Source organism: Trachurus trachurus (genome assembly GCF_905171665.1).
Source record: "Trachurus trachurus genome assembly, chromosome: 8".
NCBI classification, from domain to species: domain Eukaryota; kingdom Metazoa; phylum Chordata; class Actinopteri; order Carangiformes; family Carangidae; genus Trachurus; species Trachurus trachurus.
The window spans coordinates 23,037,844-23,051,960 of record NC_139905.1 but is presented as its reverse complement, the minus strand read 5'-3'; the positions used below and the strand labels follow the sequence as shown (position 1 = coordinate 23,051,960).

The 14,117-nt window shown below is 42.0% G+C and overlaps 3 protein-coding genes across 3 annotated transcripts; 2 read left to right on the top strand and 1 right to left on the bottom strand.

Annotated features, from left to right (window-relative positions):
* The first annotated feature begins 548 nt into the window (after positions 1–548).
* On the top strand, positions 549–5,985 carry shmt1 (serine hydroxymethyltransferase 1 (soluble)). Its single transcript, XM_083976761.1, has 12 exons — positions 549–694; positions 1,511–1,637; positions 1,917–2,062; positions 2,195–2,310; positions 2,460–2,620; positions 3,353–3,434; positions 3,651–3,863; positions 3,988–4,101; positions 4,199–4,321; positions 4,832–4,948; positions 5,094–5,204; positions 5,354–5,985. The coding sequence occupies exons 2-12, from the start codon at positions 1,545–1,547 to the stop codon at positions 5,524–5,526; spliced, it is 1,449 nt and encodes a 482-aa protein (XP_083832887.1). The 5' UTR covers positions 549–694; positions 1,511–1,544; the 3' UTR covers positions 5,527–5,985.
* A 1,498-nt stretch (positions 5,986–7,483) lies between these two features.
* On the top strand, positions 7,484–11,364 carry cpsf4 (cleavage and polyadenylation specific factor 4). The gene is made up of 8 exons (XM_083977137.1): positions 7,484–7,857; positions 8,006–8,056; positions 8,527–8,679; positions 8,792–8,887; positions 9,024–9,117; positions 9,271–9,343; positions 9,522–9,683; positions 10,638–11,364. The coding sequence occupies exons 1-8, from the start codon at positions 7,755–7,757 to the stop codon at positions 10,704–10,706; spliced, it is 801 nt and encodes a 266-aa protein (XP_083833263.1). The 5' UTR covers positions 7,484–7,754; the 3' UTR covers positions 10,707–11,364.
* Positions 11,365–11,499: 135 nt separating this feature from the next.
* atp5mf (ATP synthase membrane subunit f) lies at positions 11,500–13,720 on the bottom strand. Its single transcript, XM_083977436.1, has 4 exons — positions 13,650–13,720; positions 12,569–12,676; positions 11,763–11,879; positions 11,500–11,664 (listed from the first exon to the last, which is right to left on the bottom strand). Exons 1-4 carry the CDS (start codon positions 13,663–13,665, stop codon positions 11,636–11,638), a joined length of 270 nt encoding a protein of 89 aa, XP_083833562.1. The 5' UTR covers positions 13,666–13,720; the 3' UTR covers positions 11,500–11,635.
* Between the last annotated feature and the right edge of the window lie 397 nt (positions 13,721–14,117).

Below are 14,117 nucleotides of genomic sequence, written 5' to 3'. Positions count from 1 at the left end.
TCACATCCACAGATTCTTCTCAATTAATATGATCACTCTCTGCTTCTACCACTTTTAATATTTCCATCAATATCCCAAACAGTGTCTCCTGAGATTGTCAGTATAACACTAAAGGAAATATCCTCTTTCATGTTTCAATATATTGTTGCAGGCTAGTTAAGGATTCAATAGATAATGGGTATTACAAAGTGGCAGAAGGGCCACAGCTCAAAATATTTAAGTGAAATCTAATTATTAGGCAGAATGGCCCTTTTCCAAGCGTTGCATAAATACCATTACATCATGTTATTTAAATTTTATGACTGATGTGTAGGTGGCATTTTAATATTAGAATAAGATTTATGGAGGTGGAGCTAACTGCTGTATAACCTGATTGATAGTTAAAGTTATATAACATAGAAGATAAACATGTTTATGTAACACCAGATTATCGTAATGGCATTTGCAATAGTCTATAAAGTTTTACCCGATAAGTTAAAAAACGGTGTGAGGGGGGGCTCGGACCACAGGGGGGCGGTAATGTGCTTCATTTACAGACGGTAAGCAGCAGCACGAGGAAGATGCCGTTCGGTGATTGGTCGAAAGTTTGGCGGACTTTCTCCTCGCGAGGAGGAGCAGGCTTTATGTGGGAGCGCGAGACTCCGGTTTCAACCCAGATTCACCTCTGACAGCTGCACGAGCCTCCTCAGTCCGGGTGAGTTAGCCTGTGTATGATTAATATAGGTATATACAATAATACGAGTGATAATAATAATAAGCACAGAGCTCCATAACTGTGTTTGAATGCAACAAGTTACGGGTTTTTGACTCAACAAGTTTTCCTTCACTTTGTTCCTTCTAAAATTGACTTGTTTGTTTTCCCGCGGTGTTGCAACAGCAGCTCGTTCCTGACAGCAGAAGACTTCCTGACGAATTACCAAGCTAGACGAGCTATTGTTGTCGCCGTGTACACGTGGATATTTCAACATTAGAGTTGTATTTAGATTCTTTAAGCTCACTTTACTTAAAAAGTTTATCAAAGGCAAATGTTTTGTTTTGTCCCCCGCTCGGCTGCAGAGTTGGTGGTTTAGGTCGTCGATCACAACAGTAATAGACGTCATGTGCTCGGCTCTGCTGCCTGCTGCAGACAGACAGCAGGGGCGGACACACACACACAGACCTGGCACCTGAGGAGTATTGAGCGTGTTATCTGAGTTACCTAATAACTTGGAGTCATGTCGGTCAGTGTCTGTTTACACTGTGAGACGGTGCAAAGTTTAACGATGAGGACAGGTCACCTCATAGCTGAGGAGTTACAACACATCTGCTGACAGACAGGTGCTGGCTCCTCCTTTGTCTGTGGCTCTGGACTGAATCTGTTGGTCAGCACCACTCATTGTCTACTTTTTTTCTTTCTTTCTTTCTTTCTTTTTTTTTTACACACCTGTAATGTCAACTTTTATGATAGTGACATTGTGTTTTATCTTTTTATTACTTGTCTAATCTAATCTAAAATTATCATCTACTTCAGATCCCTAGTTTGTGTGACCAGAGAATCAGCGACCATGTCTCTAACAAACGGCCACACTGTGAGCAAAGACACCTGGGAGAAACACAACAAAATGATGCTGGAGCCTCTGGTCATCAACGACTCTGAGGTTTGTGTCAGTAGGGCAGCACAATACATTACAATACATATCCCAGTATGGGTCGACAATATCATACAGTGCTGAAAACCAGTGTTGGTTTAGGAGGATCACCAATGGCAACAGCCCTTTAAAGATGCAGCTGGAAGGACTTTCAGAGCTACAACTGACGGTTGCTTTCACTGTTGCTTAGTCAAATTAGTTTACTTTTTTCTTTTTTGACCAAGGAGCTTATGTGGCAATTTTTTTCTTTTCTGCTTGAATGACAATATTTGTGAACGTTTGTTTCAGGTGTTCTCCATCATAAAAAAAGAGAAGCACAGGCAGATCTACGGTCTGGAGCTGATCGCGTCTGAAAACTTTGCCAGCAGAGCCGTGCTCGAGGCCCTGGGCTCCTGTATGAACAACAAGTACTCTGAAGGATATCCTGGCCAGAGGTACAAGAATACATCAAGTTTGGAAATGATTGATCAATACCCAATGTTTGATTACATTTTGAACATTTGATAATAAATGAAACAAAGTATAAAACGTGCAGCTGTAGTAATGAGTGTTATCCCTGTGCTCAGATACTATGGTGGGACAGAGCATGTCGATGAACTGGAGAGACTCTGTCAGAAGAGGGCACTGGAGGCCTACGGACTGGACTCAGAGAAGTGGGGTGTCAACGTGCAGCCGTACTCAGGTATCACATGTTTACTGATTTCACATCAATACGTGAGTTCATGTTTGGTTTGATCAGTACTTTGACTTTCTCGTTGTTCAAACTCCTCTATTCTCCTCACTTCGTTGTTTTTCCTCTCTCTGACTTGCCAAACTGTTGCTGTCTGTCAGGTTCGCCTGCTAATTTTGCCGTCTATACGGCCATTGTGGAGCCCCACGGCAGGATCATGGGACTGGACCTTCCTGATGGAGGTCACCTGACACACGGCTTCATGACTGAGAAGAAAAAAATCTCAGCAACGTCCATGTTCTTTGAGTCGATGCCATATAAGGTACAAAACAATCACACTCGCTGGTCCACCAATTTTCTAAAGACTGTGAACAGTTACTAAACCCACTGTAATGATTGATCATTTATAATGGGACAATTTAGATACAGTACTCTCATTGTTGAGGCAACTGTAGCAGAATAGCACCGTCTGGCGGCCAAATGACCGGGCATTAAAGCGTTTCCAGCTCTCTTCTCTTTTGAAGCTGTTTGGAAACTGTTAAACTTCCATACTGTATTACCGCTAGAGATCAGTGTTGAAGGAAAAATTAAAGAAAAAGAGTTCGAAAATAATTATTTAGTTTGATTAAGGGTGCTGAAAGAGTTTCAGGGAAAGTCACTAAACCTTTATTTTGGAGTTATTTATATGAATATTACAGCTGTAAAGAAAATACTGTCATATGACTCACACGTAACTTTACTTTTCTCTGTTGCTATAATCTTCTGGTAGATTAAATTTGTATTACATGATTAAAAAACATCTGAAACTAGCTGAAATCACAGTGTATATGAAACAAATCAAAACCAAAACTAAGTAAATAAAGGATAAAGGAAATTACAAAACTTGAAAGAACAAAGATACTAATATTTAAAGGGATTTCGGGTTGATTCAGTCCAGTAAGCCCAAAGTCCAATTTCTTTGAATATTTACTGATGTGCTTGAGTTGTGTGTATCAGATGTAGCAGTTGGTGTATTTGTTGATTTATTTGCTGCGACTTGTTTTGCTGTTTCTAGGTGAATCCAGAGACCGGATACATCGACTATGACAGACTGCAAGAAAACGCAAAACTGTTCCACCCAAGACTCATCATTGCAGGTCCTTTCCTTAAACACACACACACACACACACACACACACACACACACACACACACACACACACACACACACACACACACACACACACACACACACACACACACACACACACACACACACACACACACACACACACACAGTAGTAATTCACATATTGTATAAAAAACGCTTCAGGAATAAGAAGAGGCTGAAAAACAAGTTGTTTCCTTCTACAGGAACAAGCTGTTATTCCCGCAACATCGACTACTCCCGCATGAAGCAGATCGCTAATGAGAACGGTGCATATCTGATGGGAGACATGGCTCACATCAGCGGTCTGGTGGCCGCTGGCGTCGTGCCCTCACCCTTTGAGCACTGTGACATCGTTTCCACGACGACGCACAAGACGCTGCGTGGCTGCCGTGCTGGACTCATCTTCTACAGGAAAGGTAGAAACGTAACAAGATGCTCAGAACCACGTCTCTGCTTTATCTTCAACAAGTTTTCCGTTGTTCTGACATTCATCTGATTTTCCTTTTTATTTTCTTGCCTCTGTGTGTTTCCTTCCTGCAGGTGTACGGAGCGTGGACGCCAAGGGGAAGGAGACTTTGTTTAACCTGGAGTCTTTGATCAATCAGGCCGTGTTTCCTGGGCTGCAGGGTGGACCACACAACCACGCTATTGCTGGTATCATCATTTTCCTCTTTTTGGCTTTACTGTTTCATATCAACAGCCATAGCTTTACGTCGGCATCGATCTTATGTCTGCGTCTGTCTGTCTTCAGGTGTTGCTGTGGCTCTCAAACAAGCCATGACGCCAGAGTTCAAAGCCTACCAGATGCAGGTTCTTGCAAACTGCAGAGCTCTGTCCAGTGCTCTTATCGACCATGACTACAAGATCGTAACTGGTAAGAGACACAGCGCCTCATAATTAAAGCTTTTCATCTGTGTCAGTTGGAGACATTTTTCATGGGCATTTCCAGTCAAATGCTTGATGTTTCCCTGTGAGCGTTCAAGTCCCAGGTTGGACTGATCACATTAACAATGACTGCCAAAAAATCCTTTTGAAAAGTGGGATCATTTTCCTCCTAATTATGCAGCATGTTAATTATAATTAAGAGATAAAAACCTTGTTGGACTTTATATAATTACAAGATCATATGATGTAATTGGGATGCCTTCAAGTCATAATTATAACCACAAAAACTTTTCTTTGATGTTGGAAATGTCGGCCTCACATTCCCTGAAACGATCACAAAGCTCTTTTGGCTTGAAATGACTAACTTTAACAAAGCATTATGAGAAACCATGTGGAATAACCTTTAGGTTTTCTTTTATTAAGTGCATTTGTAAAGGCACCTCACAGCATAATGGTCTACCACGTCATGTCCTCAAACGTTGTGTCTGTTCCTGTGTAGGTGGCTCCGACAACCATCTGATCCTACTGGACCTGCGCAGCAAGGGAACCGACGGAGGACGAGCTGAGAAGGTTCTGGAGGCCTGTGCTATCGCTTGTAACAAGAACACCTGTCCAGGTGTGTGTGGGGTCTCAGCACTGATATGCATGCAGTGTTACAAATCATGTGTCTCTGTGAATGTAGCTGGAGAGGTAGCTGTTTTGTTTTTTTTATCACTGTAAATGTCTCAATTTTCTTATTTTTCATTCATCTGTTTGTATAGGGGATAAGAGCGCCCTGCGGCCCAGTGGTCTAAGGTTTGGATCTCCAGCTCTGACCTCCAGAGGTTTGGTGGAGGATGATTTCAAGAAGGTGGCAGCATTCATTCACAGAGGTAAAGTCTTGCAGGCCACTTTTCTTTAAGGTAGCATCTCAGGGATATTTTCTGAGAGATGTATTTAAACTGTGAAATAAAACAAACATGATTATGCCAAAATAAAAATGAAAATGAAATGGCAACCTCTGCTCTGCTTTCCCCTGCAGCTATCGTGCTGGCCTTGGAGGTGCAGAGAAGCCTGGATCCTAAGGCCACGCTGAAGGAGTTCGCTCAGGCTCTGTCCCAGGGAGAGAAGTTCCAGCAGCGAGTAGCAGAGGTCAGGGCTGAGGTCGAGGCTTTCGCTGGCCAGTTCCCCATGCCTGGTCTACCTGAGCTGTAGAGGGCAGCAGCTCAGACACCGCTGCAAGGCTGCTGGACTTATGATTACAACAGACATTGTTTTCTGCCAATTGTCTTTTTGTGTGTATATTTGAGCATATGACTGTTGAATGTGCCACTCCTCAAATCAAGACAGTTCTTATGATTTCACAGCACAGGCATGGATACACACCTAAGACCACAGTTTGCAACAGATTTTTACTTCATTATTCAGTATTGCTACAAAGCCTTCGCTGTTTTTCTCCCACTGTAGCTTCTCGGTTGTTGCATCTAAGCTTTAATCTTGTCAGAAATTACCATTTATTTTGTTATTGTATTTAAAATTCCAAAGCTTTCTAGATGAAACTACTGCCACAAAACATGACTACTGTACCGTAAACCTGACATGCAATGAAATGTGATGGATAATAAGATCCCCTTTGATACATTTAAATAAAATTAGCACCATGAATCCAATAAATCCTTGTGCGTGATCCATTTTAAACACCCTATATTGTATAAAGGTAGATGTCCATGTCTTTTTTGTTTATAAAGTAGAACTTGTTTCTATATTAATACTGTGAAAGTGTCAAATCTGTTTTTAGAAACTGGGCCTTAAAATCAGCCAATGGGACCTTTTTTAACTGTGATGTCACACCTACATATGTACAGACTTTGCTCTGAGTTAACCCCAGCACGACCAAACAGTATTAAAGACATACCGCTTTTTGTCCAGCCTTTGGTACTGTGTTGACTGAGCACTTCAGTCGTAAGTTTGACTCATTTCAGTGTTGACTGACCATCACTATGTGCAGTTATTGGTGACATTTACAGAGCGACAGGTGTAGGCGACAAGAGGGATCTTCTGCTGCAATAGCTAAAATCATTTGTGGAGGCCGATGTATTAAAAATACTGCAGGTTTTACTATCTTGAGAAAACTACCTTGTTTTCTTAATAAATTTGAGATGTACAGATATTTCAAGTTATCTCGTGATAGCAACCTGTTGTTTGTCCTGGAAATAATTGACTACTTTTTTTTTTAAGATGACTGGATAATATCAAATTATTGCAACCAGGTGGAGTCAAAGATAAAATGTATCATCTGCCAGAAGGCAAAGTGCATCCATATCTCAGTCCAGATCAAAATGAAACAGTGTGTTAAATCCAAGGATGACAGCATACAGACAATTCATCAATTAGTTGACAGATAGAAACTTTATCTGCAACTATTTTGGTCATCAATGAACCATTGAAGTAATTTTTAATGAGAAACATTGAACCCCCTCAGACTCCAGCTTCCCAAATTTGGGAGTTTGATGTATTTTCCCTGTCTTACATTGTAATGAAATCAATATCTTTGGGTTTTGAAAGTTGCTTCAAATAATAAATGACATCTCGTCATTGCCTCAGGGCCTAATGATCACAATTATGATAATTTTTAAACATGTTTTCTACTCCAAACAGATCAGTTTCATAAGAAAGAAAATTATTTTAAATTGTTTTTCTTTTCAGTGAGTTGGTACAGTTTGTTAATATTTTATTTTATCTCCTGTGGGCTGTCTTCACATACAAAATCAAAATGCGTAGTAGAAAATACAAATGAACAGCTGAATGGAAAATGTGAAATAAAGCCTATTTGAGGGGCAAAAAATCCCAGAAAAAAAGTATTTTCTGTTGTGTGGGGCCTTGACTTCAGTGTTCCTACGGTTATGCTGCGGTTGGTCGCCTTCTTATGGGTTTATTAACTTGTTATTTATCTTATCGATGTTATTTCTCCACAAATGTAAGAGAAAGTGGTTTGAACCATTCTCGTCTTTTTATATACACTCCATAACCCAGTAAGCTCGTGAGTTTAGGCCATGGACAATAAGTTTGGTGGAGTCATATAGACATTATACATCTATGGAGCCAAACGGCTCAAATCCTCCGCGCTCGTTTGGTCGAGCCTTGTGACGTCACGTCAGGGGTCAGAGGTCAGCATGCGCGCCTGCTGTTGTGAACAGGCAGCAGCTCCGTGACAAACACAAAGTTACACAGCGACCGATTAGTTCAAAACAACAACACCGTAAAGCTTTAAAAGAAGAGGAGCTGCTGCGGGTTGTCGCCGGGGCGCGCGCTGCTCGGTGTCCACCGGCCGGTTAGCCCGGTTAGCCTCGTTAGCCACCGGAGCTAACTAGCTCAACTTTGAGCCAGCTAACAGAAACCCGACATTTCTCTCATCGCAGCGCAACTAACCCGCGGATGCAAACATGCAGGACCTACTGGCCAGCGCGGACCACATCAAGTTTGACCTGGAGATCGCCGTGGAGCAGCAGCTGGGGGCTCAGCCGCTGCCCTTCCCCGGCATGGACAGTGAGTGTCGCGGTGTTAGCTTGTACTTAGCCGCCACAGTTGGACTGTGGAGTCTGTGGTTGGGTTGTTGCTGCTCCCGTGTTAACGTAGAAATGTCTGTTTTTGTTGCTTCAGCTCCCTTTGTAACTGTTGACGCTTGTTTTCGCAGAGTCCGGCTCTGCTGTGTGTGAGTTCTTCATGAGAGCAGCTTGTATCAAAGGTAAAAACACAACAGGAAAACATTTCACAACTGTGCGGATCTCAGATCTGCGCGAAGCAGTGTAGTAATATAATACATATAGATTTTTTTTTTAATGATAAGCAATGTAACAGCAGAGTTGTTTTTAATCTCAGTTATGAGTCAAGCTCAATTTTAATCATCCGCATTTACATTTCTCATTATGAAACTAATACCATCTTTAACACATGTAAGACCCAGGCCTAGACTTTAAATAAGCTGTGATCTGCCATTAACATGGTCTTTACATGAACCAAGTTGTGAGATGCAGAAACACTGCATTGCATTAAACATCAATTTGATTTTTTTTTCATAACATAGACTTGAATCTGACACATCTGTCACACAATCTTTAATAGAGAAGAGATCCTCATTTAGCAAGACTGTCCACAGGTTATGACTCAGGAAACTTGTTGCAGCTGTGTCTGATTGTTTTTCATTTCCACTCTCAGGCGGCATGTGTCCGTTCCGTCACATTAGTGGAGAGAAGACAGTGGTGTGTAAGCACTGGCTCCGAGGGCTGTGTAAAAAAGGAGACCAGTGCGAATTTCTCCACGAGTACGACATGACCAAGATGCCTGAGTGCTACTTCTACTCCAAGTTTGGTTCGTTGACTTCTTGAAAATTTGCACAGATGAGCTCTGTAACTGACTTTTCATCAGAATCCACATATTTACATGCCTAGAATGAACTAATTTAATTTGTTGTTTCTCACAGGTGAGTGCAGCAACAAGGAATGTCCGTTCTTGCACATCGATCCAGAGTCCAAGATCAAAGACTGTCCCTGGTACGACAGAGGCTTCTGCAAACACGGTAGGCCCCAGAATCCTCTGTTCATCCACCCTGCCGCTTTCAACGTCTTCATCAACAGCAACATACTCCCTTTGTTTATATCCATGTCTATGTTTATATTCATATTCCTGAATCTTTGCCCGTCTCCCCACCTCAGGTCCTGACTGCAGACACAGACACACGAGAAGAGTGATCTGTGTGAACTACCTTGTGGGCTTCTGTCCGGAAGGAAAATCCTGTAAATTCATGCAGTATGTTATAGTTTTCATTTGATCCCGACATGACAGGTCTCATTCTGTCTTAATAATAGAACATGATCAATTAAATCATTTAGTGAAATACTCGAATTACAAAAATATAAACTTCACCCCACAGTTGCATAAGATTGAGATTTTCTTTTGCAGCCCTCGGTTTGAGTTGCCTATGGGAGCTTCTGAGCAGCCTCCTCTACCACAACAAGCCCAGAACCAGACAAAGGTGAGAGGTTACAACGAGCACAGATGCTCACATCTGCTTCTGTAACTAAACTGTGCTGTGTAGAGTCTTTCACTGATCAGTAAATAATCAGCTGGTGAAGCTCCCTCCTCAGTGCTCTGCTGTGTGGCATGTAGTTGCTGCTTCGTTGTTGAACGGTGTTTCTTGTGTCCTCCTGCAGCCTGTGCCGACCATCGGCCGCTCGTCGCTCTCCCTAATCCAGCTTACCAACTCCAGTCCAGGCCTGCGGCAGCAGAACCACATGCCCATGGGCGGCCCTCAGCAAAATAACATGTCCGCCAACAGAGGGCCTCGTCCCCTGGACCAGGTCACCTGCTACAAGGTGAGTCGTCTGAGCGTTTTGTCTCATGCTCAAAATCTGTGTTTGACACCAGTCTGTTAATATCAAGGCCGGCTGTAGCCGCTTTAAAGTAGGAATTTTAGATTGAGGTGAATACATTTATTTGCTAAGATGTAGATGAAAAGACTGATAACACTGACACCTGTTAAGTAAATATGAAGCTGACTGATTTTGATTTAAAGTTGAACAGCAGCTGGCTGCACTGTCTGATGGGAAAGTGCTCCATCTGATCGTTGCTGATGCATTCATTTAATTTATGGGGGAAAAATGAAGGACATTTTCATTGTTTATTTGTAAATTAAAAAAAAAATGCGTGAACATTGGATTAAAATGTCCACAATAATGAGTAATGAGTCAATAAATGAGTAATTATCCGATCTTCTGATAATTTTTTCCATATTTCCTGGAGACTCTTGCAGTCAGTCAATTGTTTTATGTGTTTTTTGCTTTATATTTTATTCCTTGAGACATACTATGGATTGTTGTTGCTGCCAAACTGGGATACAGTTCTCTGTGTACAACTTGCTGAAAGCTGAAAATGATGAGTTTAGTTGCTCGCATGAATTATAAACTTCAGAGCCAAGTTATCAGGGAGCATACACAGATCATGAGTTAGAATGATTTACTCAGGTTTAATGTTAACTGGATACACTGTGATAATGAAAATGCATCTAAAATAAATGTAATCTAAATGTTTATATGTGGGGAAAAAACTGAAATAGTCGACTGAGAAACCAAAAACAAATTTTTGATCATTAAATTCCCAACTTTTGCTTGTACATCTTCTCATATGTGAACCTTATTTATGCCTAATTATTACTTTTAATTATCATTTATGCCCACACTCGATGCCTCTTGTCTCTGCCATTGCCAGCTTTCTTTTCTTATTATAAGGAGCCATTAATTTAATACCTCCTTCCTTTTGTCTTCCTGCAGTGTGGTGAGAAAGGCCACTATGCCAACAAATGCACTAAAGGCCACCTTGCCTTCTTGAGCGGACAGTAACCTTCAGCCTGGAGGTCCAGACACCACAGCGTCGCAGGTCACCAACATGAGAGCAGAGGAGACGAGAGGAAGCACCTTCTGCTCCACAGGCTGAAGTTCAACTAAAAGACTTTTTTTTCCTCCTTACCAAACTGGAGACGTTAAAAAACAACAAACGGAAAGGACACTGACATCACGTCTGTGTGTGAACGACTTCATACGACTGTGAAGAAGTGGGCATTTAAATAGACGTCCCACCCTGGATCCGGTCTGCAGAGACTCATGTCCAGGGGTCTAGTGCTAAACCTGTTGCCGAGGTTTCCTCGAGTCATGTGACTACATCTGTGAAACCAGACGTGCACTTGGAGCCCGCTGATTCTACTTTGTCTGACGATGTTAATAGTTATAAAAAAAACAAACTGAAATGCGAGCAGGAGTGTCCATTAATGCTTTTTGTACTACTGTTATTAATCAGAGCCCAAATCCATCCTGCATCACTTCCTGAAATCTATTTGCCACGCAACTTTTTTTTCCCCCCCCACCGTAACTTCATGTTTGGAGTTCCAGTTACAGGTGGAGCCCCTGAGGTATTTAAACTAGGACAGTGCAGGGTACAGAGCTTCGTTTCAGCTCCGACTGTTTGAGGATTCATTTCATTGTTGTTAGTCAGTGACACAGTCTGAACATATTCTTACAATCTGTACAGTGTGTGCAAATAAAAGTTCTTGTTACAGATTCACCTGCTCCGCTTGCATTCATGTGACTACGACGGTGAGGCAGCCACTGTTCATCACATAGACACTCGACCACCATGTACAACTATCAATCTTTATATTGTTTATTGGTCACAACGGTCATATATTAACACAACAGAGCTGAGGATAGAAAGAGCAGGGGGAGCAGAGACGTCCATGTTCAACCCCTGACGGTCTGATGGTTGCTGAAGGGACTCAGTGGTACTTCCTCCAGCGGTCGTGCTCTGGAAACGGGAGAGACGGGTGTTAGTATCAATATCGAAAACAACTTAAGTGATCATATTTACAACTAGACCATAGGTATGATGTGTGCATTTCTTACTGATGTGGTCGTATTCCCACATGTAGCTGAGGGTCACGTAGCCAACCAGGAGTATGGCTACACCACCGATGCCTCCCTTCTTCACATTGATGTACTTGTTGTAGTATCTGTCATGGCCTGGAGGAAGAAGGAGGAAAAACAGCATTAACCACAGGTGAGCTGCAACATTATGTTAACATCCTGCGAATTTACATGGTAACGGGGAAAGAAAGCACGTGTAATCTTTGCGATGGAGAATTCACTGGTTTGAAGCTGGTTGTCAATTCACCGTTATCACAAAATATCTTCTCTAGCCGGTACATCATGTTTTAAATGGTGCCGCTCAGGTGTCTATGGTGATAAGTGACTGGTCTGTGCCACTGATTGTGAATGAATATACATTTACAAAATGTAGCACAGATAACTTTATAGATCATTAAATAATGTGTGCTTTCTCTCAACGTTGCGTCTAATAATAGTTCATCTACCCTTTCTGACACTGCATTTCAACAATACTGGATTGTTTTTACTGTGCTCTTCCAAATCACCGATGCAACGACTTCCTGCAGAGTGTAACTTCTGCAGACAAGTCTTCTCAACTGCCTCTAATAGGATCTACTTGTAGATCTTAAATGCTTTGATGCCTAGGAGCCCATAAGTTAGGACTGACTTTCAGAGCAGTTGTGGCTGCAAGAAGCAAATGATGTGACTGGTGTCGAAACAGCTGCAATATACAATTTCTTGAGCTTCTGTTATGAGAGAATGACTAAAGTGTGAGTTTTTTTTTCCATTGTCTGCAAAGATTCAGTCGGGACACGTTTCCTCACCCCTGCGAAGTGCTGAGATGATGCCGTTGGGGGTGAAGTCCCGAGCTCCGAGCCAGCTTCCCATCTCTCCCAGCTTCACATCCATCAGGCGCTTCTCGGCTAGGGCAACTGCTCACAAGGTAACAGTAACAAGGTTTAATTACACACTGAACAGAAACTGTTATAGACCTGGCAGAGACTCCAGCTGTTAAATGTCATCAATTTGTTAACACTTGTAAAATGAAGCAACATTTGTGAAGATGTGGTGCTTTGGGAAATGAACAATTGCAACAAATCATTAGTATATAGGAATAGTTGTCATGTTTTAGATAATCAAACTACCCTGCATGTTGCACTGTACAATCAAAGCAGTTTGAGGAATACTCTTACGTCTGCCAGAGCTGGATTTGTGTTAATTAGTTTGGCAACAGAAATACCAAACGCTGGGTTCAGTGTCTTGCATTTGGACAATTGCAACATTTCAATTTGAAGTGTTTGCGTGATCACCCTGCAGTATATCTGCAGACTGACCGACTTTCCACCTCTGAAGCCAAGTTCATACTGTGGGGCCACATATGACAAAGTCACAGCTGTGATGAATGAAACACTCTTAGGCCACCGTTTAAAAATGACTACAGTGATCATTACTGACGTGCACTGTTTAGTTTCAAAGGTTTATTTTGTTTTAGGGTTAAAGTTAATCGACGGAAACATCGAGCTGTGGTGCAGACAGCGGGTTTAGAGGCTAACTTACAGCTAAAGACAGCTGAAAGACACGGTTACATAACTGAACTACACAACATAATTGTAATAAAGTTACTTAAATACTGCGATGAATAAGAGTCACTGGTCATTGGAGAGGACAATTTAATGTCCAGGAGATTAATTGTAATCGCACTTCTGCCAATGACACACGAAGTCCTTGACGGGACCGGGAGCAGCGCCGCGGCCTTCGGTCGGACCGACACCGTCCGCGGGAACAACTCCCGGTCCGACCGACGGAGAAACACCCGCAGGCTGCCGACACACGGACACACACAGACAACAAAACACATCAAAGACACATTTAGTGGATATTTGAGCAGAGGACACGCTGCGTTACCTGGTCTGTCCGCCATCTTGACTGGTGCAAGGAGTTCGCAGCAAGGGCTGACGGGAATAAAAGGAGAAGTGCATTATGGGAGAGGATGTAGTTTTGTGGTCCGTTCACCAGAGGGCAGCAGAAGAAACAAGACCAGGACCAGACTGATGAGGAGCTCAGATAAGGATTTTCAGTTATATCACTCTGCTATTATTTCTAAAAGGACTATGTTTTTAAACATGGGGGTGTTTACAAAAAAAGTGATTATAAGAGAACAAATAGGTGTTTTTCTTTAATGCTGCTAACCAACTGACTGGCTGCACTTTTTAGGACAGAGAATAATAGACCACATATTAAATAACGGGCTGTGCAAACATCATTATATCTATCATTAGAAACTCTCATCTGCATGTTTAAAGGAATCCACATTAAATTGTACATGTTTGGGCACCACCTACTGTTTTTGTTAAGAGCATGGATAATGACAGA

What these genes read in the sequence shown, in the direction of transcription:
- shmt1 (XM_083976761.1), top strand. Translation starts at nt 1,545, where the DNA reads ATGTCTCTAACAAACGGCCACACTGTGAGCAAAGACACCTGGGAGAAA. An exon ending in CAACGTGCAGCCGTACTCAG is followed by an intron (nt 2,311 to 2,459) that starts GTATCACATGTT and finishes GCTGTCTGTCAG; the next exon opens with GTTCGCCTGCTAATTTTGCC. An exon ending in GGCAGCATTCATTCACAGAG is followed by an intron (nt 5,205 to 5,353) that starts GTAAAGTCTTGC and finishes TTTCCCCTGCAG; the next exon opens with CTATCGTGCTGGCCTTGGAG.
- cpsf4 (XM_083977137.1), top strand. Translation starts at nt 7,755, where the DNA reads ATGCAGGACCTACTGGCCAGCGCGGACCACATCAAGTTTGACCTGGAG. An exon ending in GCCCTTCCCCGGCATGGACA is followed by an intron (nt 7,858 to 8,005) that starts GTGAGTGTCGCG and finishes TTGTTTTCGCAG; the next exon opens with AGTCCGGCTCTGCTGTGTGT. An exon ending in CAGAGGCTTCTGCAAACACG is followed by an intron (nt 8,888 to 9,023) that starts GTAGGCCCCAGA and finishes TCCCCACCTCAG; the next exon opens with GTCCTGACTGCAGACACAGA.
- atp5mf (XM_083977436.1), bottom strand. An exon ending in CATCTCAGCACTTCGCAGGG is followed by an intron (nt 11,880 to 12,568) that starts GTGAGGAAACGT and finishes TTCTTCCTCCAG; the next exon opens with GCCATGACAGATACTACAAC. An exon ending in GTGGGAATACGACCACATCA is followed by an intron (nt 11,665 to 11,762) that starts GTAAGAAATGCA and finishes TCCCGTTTCCAG; the next exon opens with AGCACGACCGCTGGAGGAAG.